General features: G+C 38.5%; 1 protein-coding gene across 1 annotated transcript in view; it reads right to left on the reverse strand.

Moving 5' to 3' along the window:
- LRP2 (LDL receptor related protein 2) overlaps positions 1-17,734 on the reverse strand; it is a 168,731-nt gene that overhangs the window by 121,189 nt on the left and 29,808 nt on the right. Inside the window, exons 5-11 of the mRNA XM_007110946.2 lie at positions 14,997-15,107; positions 14,577-14,687; positions 13,236-13,355; positions 11,913-12,065; positions 10,420-10,539; positions 4,601-4,729; positions 2,813-2,982 (exon numbers count right to left, since the gene is read on the reverse strand). Of these exons, the coding sequence (XP_007111008.2) occupies positions 2,813-2,982; positions 4,601-4,729; positions 10,420-10,539; positions 11,913-12,065; positions 13,236-13,355; positions 14,577-14,687; positions 14,997-15,107 (914 nt within the window). The remainder of the gene's footprint in view (positions 1-2,812; positions 2,983-4,600; positions 4,730-10,419; positions 10,540-11,912; positions 12,066-13,235; positions 13,356-14,576; positions 14,688-14,996; positions 15,108-17,734) is intronic.

The raw sequence follows: 17,734 nt of genomic DNA on the forward strand, positions 1-17,734 counted from the left end.
CAGTCTTGGAAAATTGTACCTTTCCAAGAATTTGTCCATTTCTTTGTGGCTGTCCATTTTATTGGCATATAGTTGTTTGTAGTAGTCTCTTATAATCCTTTGTATTTCTGCGGTATCAGTTGTGATTTCTCCTTTTTCATTTCTAATTTTACTGATTTGCGTCCTCCCCCTTTCTTCCCTGATGAGTCTGGCTAAGGGTTTATCAATTTTGTTTATCTTCTCAAAGAACCAGCTTTTAGTTTTATTGATCTTTGGTATTGTTTTCTTCGTTTCTATTTATTCCTGCTCTGATCTTTATGATTTCTTTCCTTCTACTGACTTTGGGTTTTGTTTGTTCTTCTTTCTCTAGTTGTTTTAAGTGTAGGGTTAGATTGTTTATTTGAGATTTTTCTTGATTCTTGAGGTGAGATTAAATTTCTATAAGCTTCCTCCTTAGAACTGCTTTTGCTGCGTCCCATAGGTTTTGGGTCGTCGTGTTTTCATTGTCATTTGTTTCTATTTATTTTTTTATTTCTTCTTTGATTTCTTCAGTGATCTCTTGGTTATTTAGTAGCACACTGTTTAGCCTCCATGTATTTCTGTTTTTTACAGTTTTTTTCCTGTAATTGATTTCCAATCTCATAGCGTTGTGGTCAGAAAAGATGCTTGATACAATTTCAATTTTCTTAAATTTTCTGAGGCTTGATTTGTGACCCAAGATGTAATCTATCCTGGAGAATGATCCGTGTGTACTTGAGAAGAAAGTGTATTCTTCCACTTTTGGGTGGAATGTTCTAAAAATATCAGTTAAGTCTATCTGGTCTATTGTGTCATTTAAAGCTTGTGTCTCCTTATATATATTCTGTTTGGATGATCTGTCCATTGGTGTAAGTGGGGTGTTAAAGTCCCCTACTATTATTGTGTTACTGTCGATTTCCCCTTTCATGGCTGTTAGCATTTGCCTTATGTATCGAGGTGTTCCTTAAATAGACATTTCACCAAGGAAGACAGACAGAGGGCCAAGAGGCACATGAAAAAATGCTCAACATCACTAATTATTAGAGAAATGCAAATCAAAACTGCAATGAGGTATCACCTCATGCCAGTCAGAATGGCCATTATCAAAAAAGCTAGAAACAATAAATGCTGGAAAGGGTGTAGTGAAAAGGGAACCCTCCTGCACTGCTGGTGGGAATGTAAATTGATACAACCACTACGGAAAACAGTACGGAGGTTCCTTAAAAAACTAAAAATAGAACTACCATATGACCCAGCAATCCCACTACTGGGCATATACCCTGAGAAAACCATAACTCAAAAAGAGACATGCACCATAATGTTCATTGCAGCACTATTTACAATAGCCAGGTCATGCAACCAACCTAAATGTCCATCAACAGATGAATGGATAAAGAATATGTGGCACATATATACAACGGAATATTACTCAGCCATAAAAAGAAACAAAATTGAGTTATTTGTAGTGAGACGGATGGACCTAGAGTCTGTCATGCAGAGTGAAGTAAGTCAAAAAGAGAAAAACAAATACCGTATGCTAACACATATATATGGAATCTTAAAAAAAAAAAATGGTACTGATGAACCTAGTTGCAGGGCAGGAATAAAGATGTAGACATAGAGAATGGACTTGAGGACACGGGATGGGGGGGGAAGCTGGGGTGAAGTGAGAGTACCATCGACATATATACACTACCGAATATAAAATAGTTAGCTAGTGAGAAGCAGCAGCATAGCACAGGGAGATCAGCTCGGTGCTTTGTGATGACCTAGAGGGGTGGGATAGGGAGGATGGGAGGGAAGCTGAGGAGGGAGGGGATATGGGGATATATGTATGCATGTGGCTGATTCACTTTGTTGTACAACAGAAACTAACACAGTATTGTGAAGCAATTATACTCCAATAAAGATCTATTTAAAAAAAAAAAGAATTCACTGGAGACTTGTTATTTTACATCATGGGTTACTGGGGGCAGGGAGTTTCTTTAAAAGCGTATGAGGCATATATAAAAAGTTGGGTTTACAAAAAAAAGCCTGCATTTCTAATTCTTGGTAGTTAGAGAAAGTTTAATTCAATGTGGATTTCTTGGTGGAGAAGGTGGTAGTGGTTTGTTTTGCTTTCTAGCTGTCATTAAATCAGATCTGCTAATAATCCAAAGTCTCAATTTTTAGAAATTTTATGCAAATTATCAGTTAATTGCATTAAAATTTTATTAATGGTACAAGGAAATGTAAGGGAAGAAATAAAATTCCATAACTCTTTAGGAGTCTCTAAAATTTATGTTTTAACAATCTCCGTTGCATTACTCAAAGTTGAAATCAGATCCATCACACTTTCCAAATAGGAGAGCATAATGAAATTTTGGCTGTTAAACAAAATACTGTCAATATTTGTTACCCAATCCTCAATTACTGTTCCATTTAGAAGATGCAGGTAAAAATCTGATTTTTATCATACAGGAAAGCAGAATACTTTTTACATTTTAAATGATCAAGTTTCAAAAATTACTACCAAATATCTACCCAGTTTTGAAAGAATGTCTACTATTTCTTTTAATTAGGCTTTTGGACTCCATTTCGAATAAAATTAAAAGTTGCTCAAGGCTAATCCATATAATAGAGTGCTTTGTTTAATAGGTCACATGTAATACTATAGCTGTAAAAGGTGCTGATTAACATAAAATATCTCAAGGGCCTTTTTTGTTAGAAAACAAAGGAACTTTCCCCTCTACTCCCCCAAAAATGAAAAGCTATCAACACTTTGTGCTTGGAGTTCTATCAGCTCCCAAGCTACACTCCAGAAATTTCTATTTACCTTATTTTGCACAACGTCAGTCCAAAAGACTCTGTGTAGGTGATAGTGAAAATCCACACCCACAGCCAATCCACGATTTTGAGACTCTACCAGGATCTCAAATGTGCTTCCATGAATATCACCCCTTAGCAAATCCCGACCATTGGAGAAGATCACAGAGGCCTCACCAACTAAATGTGAAGAAGGAAGGCATTATCAGTCTTTCAAGTGAGCAAAGATGATGAAGCAACTTACAACTACGTTTTCTTATTTGGTTTGAAACCTTCTGAGGCACACATATATGTCATTCTATCCATTTTCCAGATGGGCAAATTGAGGCACAAAGAGGCTTAATGAAATGTCCAAAATCACAGTAAGTTAGGAACAGAGTCTGCCAAGAACTTGAATGTCCTGATTGCTAGTTCAATGACACTGAGGTATCATCGAGAATCTTTGATGATGTGGGCACCTTACCCCAGGTGCAACCTTAGATTGTGTACAACACAAAACACATTTTAAGGATTAGTGGGAAACCATTCTGTGAAAAACATGGCAACGGTGGATCCAAATTTGCTATACCGTATACTCACAAGAATGCAAAATGAATAAGGTTATTCACTGAGGTCTTGTTTGCAATATCAAAGGGTAAGAAATAATATAAAAGTCCATAAGTAAAGGACTAGTTAAATAAATTATATACAACCAAAAAAATGGATTTTGCCACTATTTTAAAAAAAACTGTACACCTGAAACACTGGAAATCGACTATATTTCAATTTTAAAATACAACAAAAATTTTTTAAAAATGAAAAAAAGCTGTCTGTGTTGATATGGAAAGCCCTTGAAAATATAGTATGCAACATTAGCAAGATGAAGAACTGTATCTATAGTTTACCACCATATATGTAAAAATAGGGTTGTGTCTATATTTGTATATTCTTATTTATGCATTTAACAATCTCTAGAATTAAAATAAACAGTGATTATCCATAAGAGAGGAGAAGTGGGAAACTAGGCAGAGGGGAACAGAGATGGTGGGGGGAGGTCATATATCTTCTAAATAATTTTAAATTTTTGAAAATATGAGTATAATACCTATTCAAAAATAAATAAATGTTAAAAGTCAGTTGTAAAAATCTAAAAGTTCGTCCACAGCATATCAGTATTTCTACACAAAAACAACTAGAAAATGGTCAATTCATAGATCATGTGGGCAGATAAGTTTCACAAAGCCCCCAAAGGCACCTTAAACAGGTGTGAAAAAAAAATTGGAAAAAAAGAGTAAAGATCTTATTACCCAGAAATCCATGGTGACAAAAATGCTTTGGGAGGCCCAATTTTTTAAAACAAATTTTCATGACTTTTCTCTACCATAGTATTCTTAGAATGAGGGCATTTTCACAAACCAATCCAAATTTAGCAGGTCCATTTTGAACCACCTCTAAATTTTGCACAAACAATGCCTACCGGTACTTGTCACCATATGGCAGGTACAGTAATTAAAAGTAGGTCAAGTGTACTCATAAAATTTATGTGATAGATGACATAATATTCCAGTCCCAAAGTGAACAAGCAACCAATAAAAATTTTTAAAAAACAAAAAAAAACTGTTAATCCACAAGTTGGTCCCTAATAACCAAAGTATGAAATTAATGTTGACCTGTTCTTCCAACAGCAGGAGCCACTCCTGATTTGTGGTAATAAAACCCTGCCATCCACATCAATGCTGATATTTCTTTTCTGCTATGGAAAGAGGATAGTCATCAGAAGTTTACTGTTCAGAAACACAAGTGTCTTTAATTTACTCACAAGAAGAATTAGCTTTACAGCGCTGATGGTGCTCCAAGATATACCCGTCTACACAGTGGCACTGGTGATGGCCAATTCGGTCCTCACATATCTGGTCACAAACTCCCCACATCTGGCAATCATCAAAATCTGCCACATAGAAAATAACCGTTTGTAATCATGTTTAACAGCATTTCTTGAGCACCTTCTGAAAAAAATCTTGGACAAGCTATACAGGAATATGGTGATGTCCCTGCTTAAGTAAGTACCCGCTAGGGGGAAAAAAATAGGCATCATCATACCAGGGAAAACCCAAAGTTTTTTTAAATCTACGTAAAGGATAACTTTGCAGGTGATGCACAACACTGCTTGGACACTTTGCCTTTGCATTTCATTTGTTAATGTTGGTTTACAAAATATCTGACTTTTAGTGTAAATGCATCCCTTTAAAATTGTGCTTTCCAATATGGTAGCCACTGCCTTATGCAGCTTCTCAAATTTAGATTAACTAAAATAAAATAAATTTAATGATTCAATTTCCAAGTCACACTTGCCACCTTTCAAATGCTACATATGACTAGTGTTTACCATACTGGAAGACACAGACATTTCCATCACTGCAGAAAGAACTGCCTTATATCCAGTGGCTCAGTAAGACACAAATCTGTGCCTGCAATAAAGTATCTGGAAAGGTCTGTATACCCAGTTGCTTTTCCTCTGATGTCAAAAATCGTAACCAAAATTAAAATCATTTTTAAGACATGAAAAATATATTCTCTTCTGATTATTCATTAGCATTATTCATTCATTTAATAAGTGCTTATTGAAAATCCATTACATAATAGAGCTCTGTTCAATGCCATAATAGTCTCAGTTCTACTGTGTAAAAAGAGTTTCAATATAATTGACATATAAACAATACAATCTGCAGGGGAAAGAAAGTGTCTTTCTCAAAGATTATAAAGCTTAAGGGGCACAGAAATTGTCCTATCTTTGGTCCACTGGTGCCAAATATTTCATTTGACCCCCCAAGTTCACATCCACTCTTCACCCTCCTTCACCCTGCTCTCTTCCCTTGGAGAATGACCTCCACAGCCTAAACCAACAAGGTTCCCACCCCCTAGGGCTTCAGGAAATTCTCAAGTAAATTATAATTCCTGAGACCCTCAGGTCTAGGATTCTCCAGAATTTCTAGGATCCGATCACACTTGCAGAGTTGTGAGTTGAGTTCTACCACACCTGCTGGATGGCCCATCATCTTGTGACTCCCCAGCAAGGAAGACCAAGAAAGTCCTGGGATCAAGATAACAGTTCCCATTTACCCTCCAGACCAAGTATAACAACATAGACCAGCATATCTTTCATTCCAAGGACTGTGATGAAGAAAAAATTAATCCAATTTGGACATGACAAGATAAAAGGACATGTGGGTAAAAATAAAAGGCCCGCATTTGATCTATGTCTCCTGTGCCCTCGCCTCAGCCCTAAGAAAGCACCACGTGAGGCTTCGCTTCAGCAGGAATAAAAGTACAGGACATTCGCCCTCAAACTCCCAGGGTGTCATGACCTCATTTTGAATGCAAGACACTATGACTATGTCTAAGGGTCTGGAGTCACCCTGGGAGCAGTTCTCATGTCAAAAAGAGGGTGAAGTCATAACTAGGAATTCTTGGGTGCAAACGCCCTTCCTATCACCTGGGCTACAAATACTTTACAGGTTTAAATGAGTGTATAAACACTGTCACTTTTAATGACTGAATAAGATTCTATTCTCCATTATGAAGAAGAATGAAGGCTAATTAATATCCATTGCCAGCCAAAGGGAAGACAAGAAAAATGAAAGGAGACCTGAGGTTTTCAAGAGACTAGAAAAAGTAGTAGAAACTGTAAAAAACACTAAAATGCTCCTTTACAATACTCCAGCCCATTACCTTGATCTACTTTCCTTTTTATTCTTTGTCCCCTCCTACCAACAAATACTGCTTTGAAAGTAACTCAAAAAAATGTTTTTTAGCATAGACCCCCTTGGACACCCTCTGATCCACCTGGCTGTGTGAAATCCCACCATGCTGAATGACCTTTCTGCTCTAACTCTGCACCACGATGTCATTCCCTCAACAAACAGCATGTCCTGTCAATCGGAAACAATAACCCCGGTAAACTGCTCCGGCAGCATGCCTCAAAGGCCCCCAGCCAGGTCAAGACTACCAGAAGCAGATGAACGGAAGGACACAAAATTTCTTGTCAGGATTTTTCCATTTTATTCTTGATGACCACTGAGGCATTCACTGGGGAGCCAGATCTAAGATGGTTAATGTTGTATAGGTTTCCAACACCTGAAGCCTCTGTGATGAGTCAGCCATGCAGAGGATTACAGCCATAAAGAGAGTATTTGCTGAACTGAAACGCTTGAAAGAGCAGACCTAAACATTTCCCCTAAAAGCTCAGCTGAAACAAGTGTAACTGGTTTCATCCTGTCATGTATTGAAACTAATGAGTTCTCTTTACAAAGAGAGCAAAATATAGTCTTCTTTGAAAGAAATGTGAAATCACTGTTAACCAAGCTTCAAAACTCAGAGGCAAAGGGTACATTCTTAAAGGAGAGGGAAGGTCACAGAAAAGGTCTCTGCAGGTGTCAGGGGGTCTCACATTCACAAAAGCCCTCAACTGCAGACTTTTGAGCTTATATCCAAAGGAAGTCATCTGTACTAAAGTCCTAGGCACATTGCAAAGGGATTGAAAGATGTTTGTGGAACTTAAAATTAGTGCCCCAGTATCAGACTACTTGCAGTGTGCTATGAACTGAATGTCTTCTATGAATCCTGAAATTATCCTGTGCACAACATAATATTGCAAAATTCTGTCTTACATTCATTAATAGATTAAACATAAAAATCTTGTTATGAAAGTTTTTCATTTCTTAAGGGCTGCAAAAAATTTAAGTGGCCTGGATCTCTGACCTACAACCCAAACCTCATCATAGGCTTAGCTATTAGAAAAGATGTTGGAAAACGTGTTGGAGAATGTGGCTCTAGGGTGGGGAAAAAAAAAAAAGGCCGAGAATAGGTTGTGAGGTATCACAAGAATGAACTAGGGATTCTGAAAGAGCAAGTCACTTTTACTGAAAAGACTTCATGGCCTATCAAGTTCCAACTACAAGGCAGTCCAGCCCTAACTCCTCTTTGGGGCTGAGAGGAAAAACAGAAAAGCTAGTGTAATACTGAGAACATGGCTTCTGGTATCTCTACTGGAATTCCTTTTCTACTAAGAGAAAGCAGAGAGGCCTAGAAAACTAAGAGACTGGAAATCGGATTGGCAGCTGGGTGGCAGTAAAGGGGGTGGAGAAGCCTGACATTTGGCAAAAACAGACGAGCAGCCTTATATCTACAGATGAGCAAAACTCCGAGAAAAAAGGGATGTAGCCCTCGCAGTGACGCCAGGAAGCATAAGCAGGGGTACCAAAGTCAGAAAACCACCCAGCAAGTGAGGACATTTGTGTGAAAAGTCTTTTTAAATGACTTGAATGCATCTGCAGTGTTACGATAATGATAATGATAATAATAAAACACAAAAAGTGTCCTATAATATCACTTAATGCTAGCTGCAGATCATAAATGTTTTATTTATAAAACGTTTTGAGACCATTAGAAATTTGGGGGCTTTCTTAAATAGTTCAAAGTTCTCTCTGAGTCTTCAGGATCTCTCAGGCTGATTTGCATAAAGCATTTAATCTTAACACGTCTTGTCGAATAGAGTTACTTAAGAGGAGCAATCAGATCCAGGGCAAACTTTGGGACACAGTCCTGATATTAGAAATCTAAAATTACCTACTTTGAACACCACAAGAACAACCTCAACTGGATTGCTTTACCGGATATAAAAATCTTGGCATACAACAGGTAAATGAGTGAGCCCCATTACAATAGCTCTCAGTAACACTGAGGAATAGACTTTCTCAAGAGTTTGTAAACCAGAGTCTTTCTTTTTTTCTTTTTTCTTTTCTTTTATTTTTTGGCCGTGCCACATGGCTTGTGGGATCTTAGTTCCCTGACCAGGGATCGAACCCAGGCCCTCGGCAGTGAAACAGAGACCTAACCACTAGACCACCAGGGAATTCCCCAGAGTCTTTCTGACATTAAAATTTTTTCTGACTATGAGGAAATTATTAAGATCAACCATAATTAAGTTGGAAGCCATGAGCTGAGACTAAAGACTGAATAACTTCATTAGGTTTATCCAAATTCAATATTTTTGGCCAAACTATATTAATATTTTAGAAATTATTTCAGAAGAAATACTTTTCCAGAAGTATTTCGTACGTGTGCCACATTTGTTTTCATCCAAAAAGCCCTAAAGAATCTCAAATTTCTAAGGAGTATCAAAATAACACAGATATCCTGGTAAAATTCTGAATCATCTATCTTTTGAAGATCCATAGATGAATACTTCATAGTAATGAATTGTTTCAGTTGCCTTCCAGATGCCTTTTCCCAACACCAGTAAAAGCCCCTGCGGTCACTTTCTGCTAGTATGTCTTTTGTTCACATAACAAAAGTTAGAAAGAAGGAAAAAGAAATCAGAGCATTAAAAATTCATTGTTCAAACCCTAAAAAACTGAAAATTGATGATACTTGGCCATGTCTAATTCTCCCATCATAAGAACCCCTTCCTAATCACAGTGGGGTGCAAAGCTGGCTTACACCAAAATCAAAATTTTCCCAGTAGGAGAAATCATTCTTATCTTTCAGATAGGAAAGATGTCAGAAATATTTAGTGCACTGGTGTCTAATTCAATGCCAGCCACTGGATGGAAAAATAACATGATAGAGTTTGTTCTTCTTTAGTACTAGCTTCGAAAATCAATGGGATTAACAACCAGCACAGCATGGGCACTGACTGGCCAGTGTGGTCAGTGGATCAGTGACCTGTTGATCCTCTGTTGTGTTGGGTGACCACTCTTTAGTTCCTGGAACCTGGGAAGGTTTGGACATCCTGGGAAGAGGCCAGAGGAGCAGGGTAAGGTGCTTGATGGATTCAAGGCAACAGCTATTTACCAACTACATGGAAGTATTTCAGTACAGTCGCCCCTTGGCATTCTACGGAGGTCGGTTCCAGGACCCCCCAGGATACCAAAATCCAAAGATGGTCAAGTCCCTTATATTAAATGGTGTAGTGTTTACATATAACCTACACACATCCTCCTATATACTTTAAATCATCCCTAGATTACTTATAATGCCTAATATCAATACAATGTAAATGCTATGTAAATAGTTATAAATACAATTTAAGTGCTATATAAATAGTTGCCTGCACACAGAAAGTTCAAGTTTTGCTTTTTGGAACTTTCTGCCTTTTTTTTTTTTTTTTTTTTAACCCCCTTCATGTGCTAAACTACAGATTTTCTAAGGGCAGTGGAAGGAACTTCATCCTTGTTTTTTTTTTTTTTTTTTAATCCCCAGTTGATTTGAATCCGAAGTTGCAGAATTCACGGATAGGGAGGGCTAACTGTATTTAACAAGTATGGCCATATCATTTCTGCTTCCAAGTACATAAAACACAAAACACCAAAAGACTACCTCCATCATCGGGTGGTAGAAAGATATACACATACCTAGTCAACTCACTCATCACACAACCACTCTTTCGCCTTGGGTGCCTCACAAAAGCTTCTCAGAGTTAAAACTTCATACTGTCATGTTTTCGGTGAGAACTGTGTTGCTCTTTGTTAATAGACATTCCTAACCACAAGTACAAACTCCGTGATGTTAGAGGGCGTGGAACCCACGAGTGCCACAAGCACCGTGATGAAAGACCAGGCCCTCCCACCTGTCACTTACCGACACAGTTATGGGTGCTATTTTCGTTGACGATAAAACCTGAGGGACAGTAACACATCCCTCCACCTGGTGACTTGTGGCATTGGTACTCACAGCCTAAGAACGGACACAAATCCACATCTAAACAGAGAAAAACACTTGGTGAAATGAACGGTGACCTCTGGACAAGGCTGATTTACAAAAAGTAAGAACTTCTTTCAAAAGTAAAAGCTCAGTAAGCATGCAGCAGCCACAGGAAATCCGTCACCATTCAAGCCTTCCTGCAATATAATGCAATAAAAAGCTCGGGAGGAGATATGGAGATATAGGTATACGTATAGCTGATTCACTTTGTTATAAAGTAGAAACTAACATACCATTGTAAAGCAATTATACTCCAATAAAGATGTTAAAAAAATTAATAATAATTTTTAAAAGCTCAGCACATATTTTTAAAAAGTTGTAACTAAGTGTAAGCACAAGTCATCAGAAGTGCTGTTTATGGAAAAATCTGGTCATAAGTCTATCTTTGTGTCAATATCATAGAAGGAAATTCCCAAGAATTCCCAAGTCACTGAACACTAAACAATAAACTCTTAACTTTTAACACTAAAAAGTTAATTAATCATGGCTAGCTTCAAGTGGTGGAATTTCAGGTGACTATATTTTTCTGTTAATTTTAGTTTTCTAACTTTTGTACTATGACTATTTAAAAGGGTTCCCAAATGAAATGCCAAAAAGAAGCCATAGAAGCCTCTTTTTTCCGGGGAAAAAAATCTCCAAAACTTTAGGGTTATAGTTAATGGCCACTGCTAGGCAACTACTAGATAATTTAGAGAGAGTGCTATTGATAAAATCAAGGTCATGAATTATATTTTCTTAGAGGAAAGTCAGTTGTCCACAGAATTGATGGTTGATGGTGGGGGAATATTCTACAGCCACAGGGGGAAGAAAGAAACACTGACTCAAAGTACATATCCCTGAAACCAGAAGCTTCTTGGAGTATATCCAGACAACACTTTTTCCATAGGTATAAGCCATAAAATCTCCAGAATACTTTAAAGTCATCACAATTACCATTAAATCCATTCTTCCTGGGAAGGCGGAGAGGGGAGTCACAAATATTTTTAAGCTCCTCCCATCAAGAGATGGAGTCTATTTCTTCAATCCATTGAATCTGGGCTTGGTGTGACTTGTTTTGGCCAATAGAACACTTGGCAAACATGACATAAGCAGAGGCTTAAAAGAGCTTGTACACTGGGGTTTGCCCTTTCCACCACCATGCAAACAAGCCTGGACTAGCTGTGCTTTTACTGCAGCATCCTGAGATGTGAGTGAGCTAGCCAACCCACAGAACTTGTGAGAAATAATAAATGTTCGCTGGTTAAAGCCACTAAGTCTTGGGATTGTTCGTTCTGCAGACACCAACTGATAGTCTCTGTATTTGGCAATCTGTTATAGAGAAACAGACACACCTTTACCTGAAAGATGCCCAGATAAATTTCCATACTCACCACAGTGTTGTCCTACAGTGATATTGCTTTCATCTTCTCCTTCTGGACAATCTGAAGTCCCATCACAAACTTTAGTAATTGGGATGCATTTTCCAGACTTTGGACAAGCCCATTCATTTGGGTAACATTCATAAGTACGGTTAATTCTGCTTTCTGTGGGGAAAAAAGAGAGAGTTACTACAGGCCACATTAGAGGCAGAGCCAACTCTTTTTCAATACATGGTTAAGAGAGGATAGAGATCAGGTAGACAAGAAGTCTACAAATGACCTATATTTCACAGTAAACTAGTAGTTTCTAACTCTACAACTGACCTTTTATTGATATTCTAAGCAGTGGCAAATGGCATTAAGTTCCACTCTTTCTAGGGTAAGCAACTCCCAGCCAGGTTATAAGAGGAGGAAGCAGAAATGGGCCTGAATTATCAACAAACTAGATGAATAACCCATAGGAGAACATTTAGTTAATTAAATCATGAACAACAGAACTAGGGCTATCAAGGTAATGCCAGGATTCCTATGTTTGTTTTCATGTGTGTGTGTGTGTGTGTGTGTGTGTGTGTGTGTCATTTTGAGTTGTTCAGTTTGTTTTGTTTCTTTAGCGAAATGTCAACAGTGTAAGAAACACCCAAATGTAGGAAAACAACTTCTTGGATCACTGAAACATGAAACCAATGGACGTTCCCAGAACAAGCATCATTCTTAATATAAAGATCTTACAGAAAAAGCTAAACGAACTTTTTGGCCAACCCAATACCTGGGGCTAGACCCGCAAAGGTGACATGCTTTATTCATGGGTGTCAGCAACTTCTGAACTGTTGGAGGTACTGCTGATGATAACAGCACAGTGAAGGGGGCAAATATCACTGACAATCTCCTTCTCACTTCCCTGGAGAGTGGCCTTTCCCACAACTAACAATCTCCAGCTCCAAGTCATTTTTCAAGGTTATAAGGTCTTAAGACAAATCACATTTTCCCTCCTTCCCCAGCCTACTTTTTTTATATAGATACATCTAATTAAAATAAGAGTCTTAAAGGGAAAACCTTGGATAGGGCTATAGACAGGGGAGAGACTGTCCTACCTATTTGGCCTTAGTGCTAGGAAGGAAAGGATTATAATTTATGCTATATTTGAGTTTTGGGTCTTTTTAGGAAAAGCTAGTGGAATCACCTCTTTCCTCCCCATCCACTAATTCCCCTTAAGCCCAGCCAATCCAGAAACTTGCATGTCACACAGATAATTTCTAACAAGGAAAGTAGGAAAAACAAGTTCTGGAAAACACTTTAAGAAAACACTTTCCAATCAGAAGCTCTTCCCCTCCTTACCGCATCCATCTTCATCGGCATTATCTACACAGTCACCTTCTCCATCACAAACCCAATTTTGATTAATGCAGAAGCCGTTGGGGCAAGTGAATTCGTTACCTTTGCAGGTCTGATAAGAACCTGGAAGAAAATGACAGCTGCACTCCAAAGATACAAACCACTCAGAAAAAATCAAAGTGCTCACCTTGCCACCTAAACTGAGCTCCTAGAAACTGACATTTCTATGCCCATTTAGTCCCTTAACTATCTTGGCAAAAATGAAAAAAAGGAGGAAGAGAAGGAGAAAGAAGAGGAGAAGGAGGAGAAGAAAACAGCAGCTTTGGGTCCAGGACATGAACTCAGGTGCATCAAGATTAAAAACAAGACAGTTATGTTATAGGTTGTCACAGAACAGAGAACACAGACTGACAAAGATGCTATAGACACGCCAATGGCCAACATTCTCTTACTTGACCACAAGCACAGTCATTGCTATCTAGGACCTAATGATTCTGAGTAACTCATTCCATGATGTCACATTCTTCTCAATGCAGTCCCTGAAACAAGCACAGGTGCCAGAAAAGAAATCAGGCATGGCTCACAGAAAATTAGAGTGATACTGAAAATATTTAACAACCTCTAAGGCATGGTTACCCACCAATCAAAATGGGTGTGGAGAAAATCCTGCATTCTGGTAAATAAGTGACCACCAAAAAACAAAACAAAACAAAAAAAAACCTGTCAATTTATTGGAATTTATAAAACTCTCTCATGGAAATTTCATATTCTAATAAAATGAGTCCGGAGGTGGCAACAATGAGAGCGTTCATGTGCATTGCAGGCAATATCATGGAAAGAAAAGGAGGGTCAGAGTGAAAATGTGGAGGTAACAAAAGCCTCCTGCAACTATACTGAAACTTTCCCGACTCGTGATTTTAATGTGGTAAGAATTTCAAAGTAAAGAGGAGAGTTAGGGCCATTACTATTAGGGACCTTGTCTCCCTTTCTAAGCCCTTCTCTCACTCTGTGAAGGTTATTAGACCCATTCCTGAGATATGAGTAATTTGAGAGTCCAGTGATACAATACACTCTGTATCTTTGTAGCCTAAGGAAAGAATGCAAACTGTCCATCAGCAACCCTTCAACTCTACACAGATCCTTGGAAATTAAAGAAGCCCAAGTTCAGCAACACTGCTGAGGCTCATGCCATGGGCCCTAAATGACAGTCTGGCTCCCTTTGCCATCAGACATAGTGACTCTGTGATTTGAAAAAAGTAGCACATTGGTAAAGAGAAAAAAACAAAACAAAACACAAAAACACTCCTAACAGCACGACCCAACGTAAGGAAATCACCGTACTGCAAGAACGTTCATCACTGCCATCTTCACAGTCAAGGTCATGGTCGCAGACGTAGGTTTTATAAATGCACTCCCCACTGCCACACTGAAACTCACTGCGCAAGCATCGGTGAGCTGGGACACAAGGTTAAGAAGGGAAAGAAAAGAGAGAATTTCAATTCCACTGTAGCCACTTAATTTCATAGGAAGATTCTGTCTCAAGTTTAAAGAGAGATTCTTACTATGCAGTAGTGTTCTGGTAAATGTTTAATAACCAGTTCTCCAGGAACATAAAAGTCCTCACCTGTAGTATCTGCCAATTTCCATGGTGTAAATACTCCACCGTGGCTGACTTCAAGCTACCAACATGAATTTACTGAACACAAACTTGAGAAGAAATGTGCATAATTGGCCAGTATAAACCAGCTTCACCATATTACTTACTGCAGTTGAGTTCATCAGAGGCGTCTCTGCAATCCATTTCCCCATCACACTTCTGACTGGTGTTATAGCAGGCTCCATTGGCACAAGTTTGCTGCTCACATACTGGGTATTCTGAAAGAACGGAAAGAGCACATAAACCTTAAATGAAGACGTTGCTTTAGCAATCACTTCTTGAGTGACTACTATATTCCAGACACTAACTGCTAAGCATATATTGGTAAACAAAAGATACATTCTCTGGATAACCTACGAATGACACAAACAGCAAATTACAAACTGGATTACATGCTTAATGCGGGGAGTACAGAGTGCCGTGAGAGTGCATAGTAGGAGGGAATGGGAGCCCAGGGAAGTCTCCTCTGAAGTGACTTGCGAGCTTCGAGCTGAAGAATGAGAAGAAATTCAACTTATTTCAAAATGGAACCTTCGTTTACATAATACAAATAACATCCCAGGAAAGTAATGTACCACCACATATGCTTTGGGAAATGAAGGGCCAGTTCTTTGGCTGGAGGGTCATAGAGAGAAAACAGGCCTAGAAGCCAGGAAACCTGGGACCTGGGGTACCACTCAGTACCTCTTTACTCTTACTCAAGTTGTTCATCCTCTCTGTGTCACCACTTCCCCATCCACACATTTGGATAAGTTCCTTCACAGGGTACCGGGACCTCAAAAGACAATGTCTAGTAAAGCTTTTTGAAAAGCCCGAATAATTGCTACCACATTATGCACATATGGTCACTTCACTGCTATTAACCAGATGCTTAACTCTGGTTTTTGAGATCTCACTGGAAAAATCAGCATGTCGCTTGAAGAAAAAAGGTACTGTCAGTCTCTCTCCTGTGCTTCCCCAGAATTGGAACATGTATCTCTCATGATCCCTAAGTGTAGGCTTCATCCTGTTGGTTGATTATCTGTTTCCCCCATGACATCATGAAACCCTCTGAGATCAAGGATCCTGTCATACTCATTTTAAAATCCCCATCACTCAGTACAGGGACTGGGTCATTACTCACTGTGCTCAAGAATTGCTTGGTATTGCTAGAGTTATCACTTAAAAAAGCTTTTAAAAACAGTTTGAATGTCTGCCTTTTATGATCTTTTAATAGCCTCCCTCTCACAAGTATGATATCTTTCTTGGTCCATTCTTTGTTTCATTAAAGATTGTTTTCATAATGATTCTCAGATTCTCTTCTGATTTCTTTTTAAGTAAGAAAAGGGTATGTCTCCAACACCAGAGAGCACAGTCCCATTTTGTGAAGTCCCCCAATAAAGGAATAAGCACAAATATTCTCATCTCCAGAAGTTCAAAACTAGTCTGTTAAGTGTCTTTAAATACTTTGCCAAAGTTACATGTAGTCAATCATATACTAAAATGGAAGGCATTTAATAGCTGATTAAAATTTTTAATTTTTCTGAATTTTATTTTATTTTTTAATAGCCCAAGAACGAGCTAGTGTTTAGGGTCATTGATGTCTTTTCATCATTGAGATGGTGCACATTGCAGATGCACCTTCAAAGGGTCACACAGCTCAGTTAAGTAATTCTGCCTTCAAGAGATGCCTAGGAGCCAGCTGAGTCCAGCAAGCGATTCCTTTCCCCCATGTGCCGGATAGCGTTTAAGGTCAGTATGCCATCTAGCCTTTTAAGAGAGCAGCAGGCAGGAAAGAAATCTTAGAAAACCCAACTCTTTGCAATAGAGAAGTTATCTATGAGGAGGAAAATTTATCTGGGCTTGGACTGTGACTCTTTCATTTAAGGTGATTATTGTAGATATGAAGGATCTCAGACAAATACCCTGGGCAGATCTCTTATTCTCCCTGTCCTGCTTTTTGAGAACCAGTCCCATAAAACTGAAAACCAGTATCCATTAACAAGACTAAAAGTTTGCTGACATGGCTCATTCCCCCAACAAACAACAAGGCCAGCTTGATGTCTTCAGAGAGCGTATTGGAATGGTTAGAGGTCAGCAGTTTGACACTTGGAATGAAGAATGAACAGCTTTCTTGTCTCCATCCATGCTGATAATGAATCTCTGTCAATCAGCTAAGGACTTGCCTCAACCCCTGTACACCTTCTAGTCTCTTCTGTGCATGATTAAGTGGAGGGGTATGCCCATAGGAAAGACTGCACAGAGCCAAGACACAAAATACATAAAAGATTTGGAAAACTGTTTCCAAAAGTTTTTCCCCCTTTGGATACCCGCACAGAGGGAACAGGTCCAAGTTGTACACTAAACAAAGTAAGAAATGAACAGATTCTACTTCCTTTAAAGATTTCTACTGCTAACAGTATTAATTAATGGGTTTCAATCTACCCCAGAATACAGGAAGTCACAACACTTTGTGATAGGGGATCTCTAAAGTCTTACTTTTTGGTTTATTTGCCTGGAGAGTCTGAGTCTAACTTTGTAAACTTTTTCCTATGGAGCAAATCCATCATGTAGATGAAATGTCCTACAGGACTTCAAGTAAAGGGAAAGTGTAGTAAGAGAGGAGACACTGTACAAGAACACCAGCGAAACTCATCCTGCTAAGTTTTGTCTTAATGGAAAGATGGACAAGCACCTATTAACTAAGGCCCAGACCTCTAAAGTTTGTCTGATACGAAAATGCAAGAATGTCCTCACTGAACATTTTGGTACATGACTCTTTTTGAATTATGGTTTTCTCAGGGTATATGCCCAGTAGTGGGATTGCTGGGTCGTATGGTAGTTCTATTTTTAGTTTTTTAAGGAA

The sequence above is a fragment of the Physeter macrocephalus genome, chromosome 2 (assembly GCF_002837175.3).
Source record: "Physeter macrocephalus isolate SW-GA chromosome 2, ASM283717v5, whole genome shotgun sequence".
Taxonomy (NCBI): domain Eukaryota; kingdom Metazoa; phylum Chordata; class Mammalia; order Artiodactyla; family Physeteridae; genus Physeter; species Physeter macrocephalus.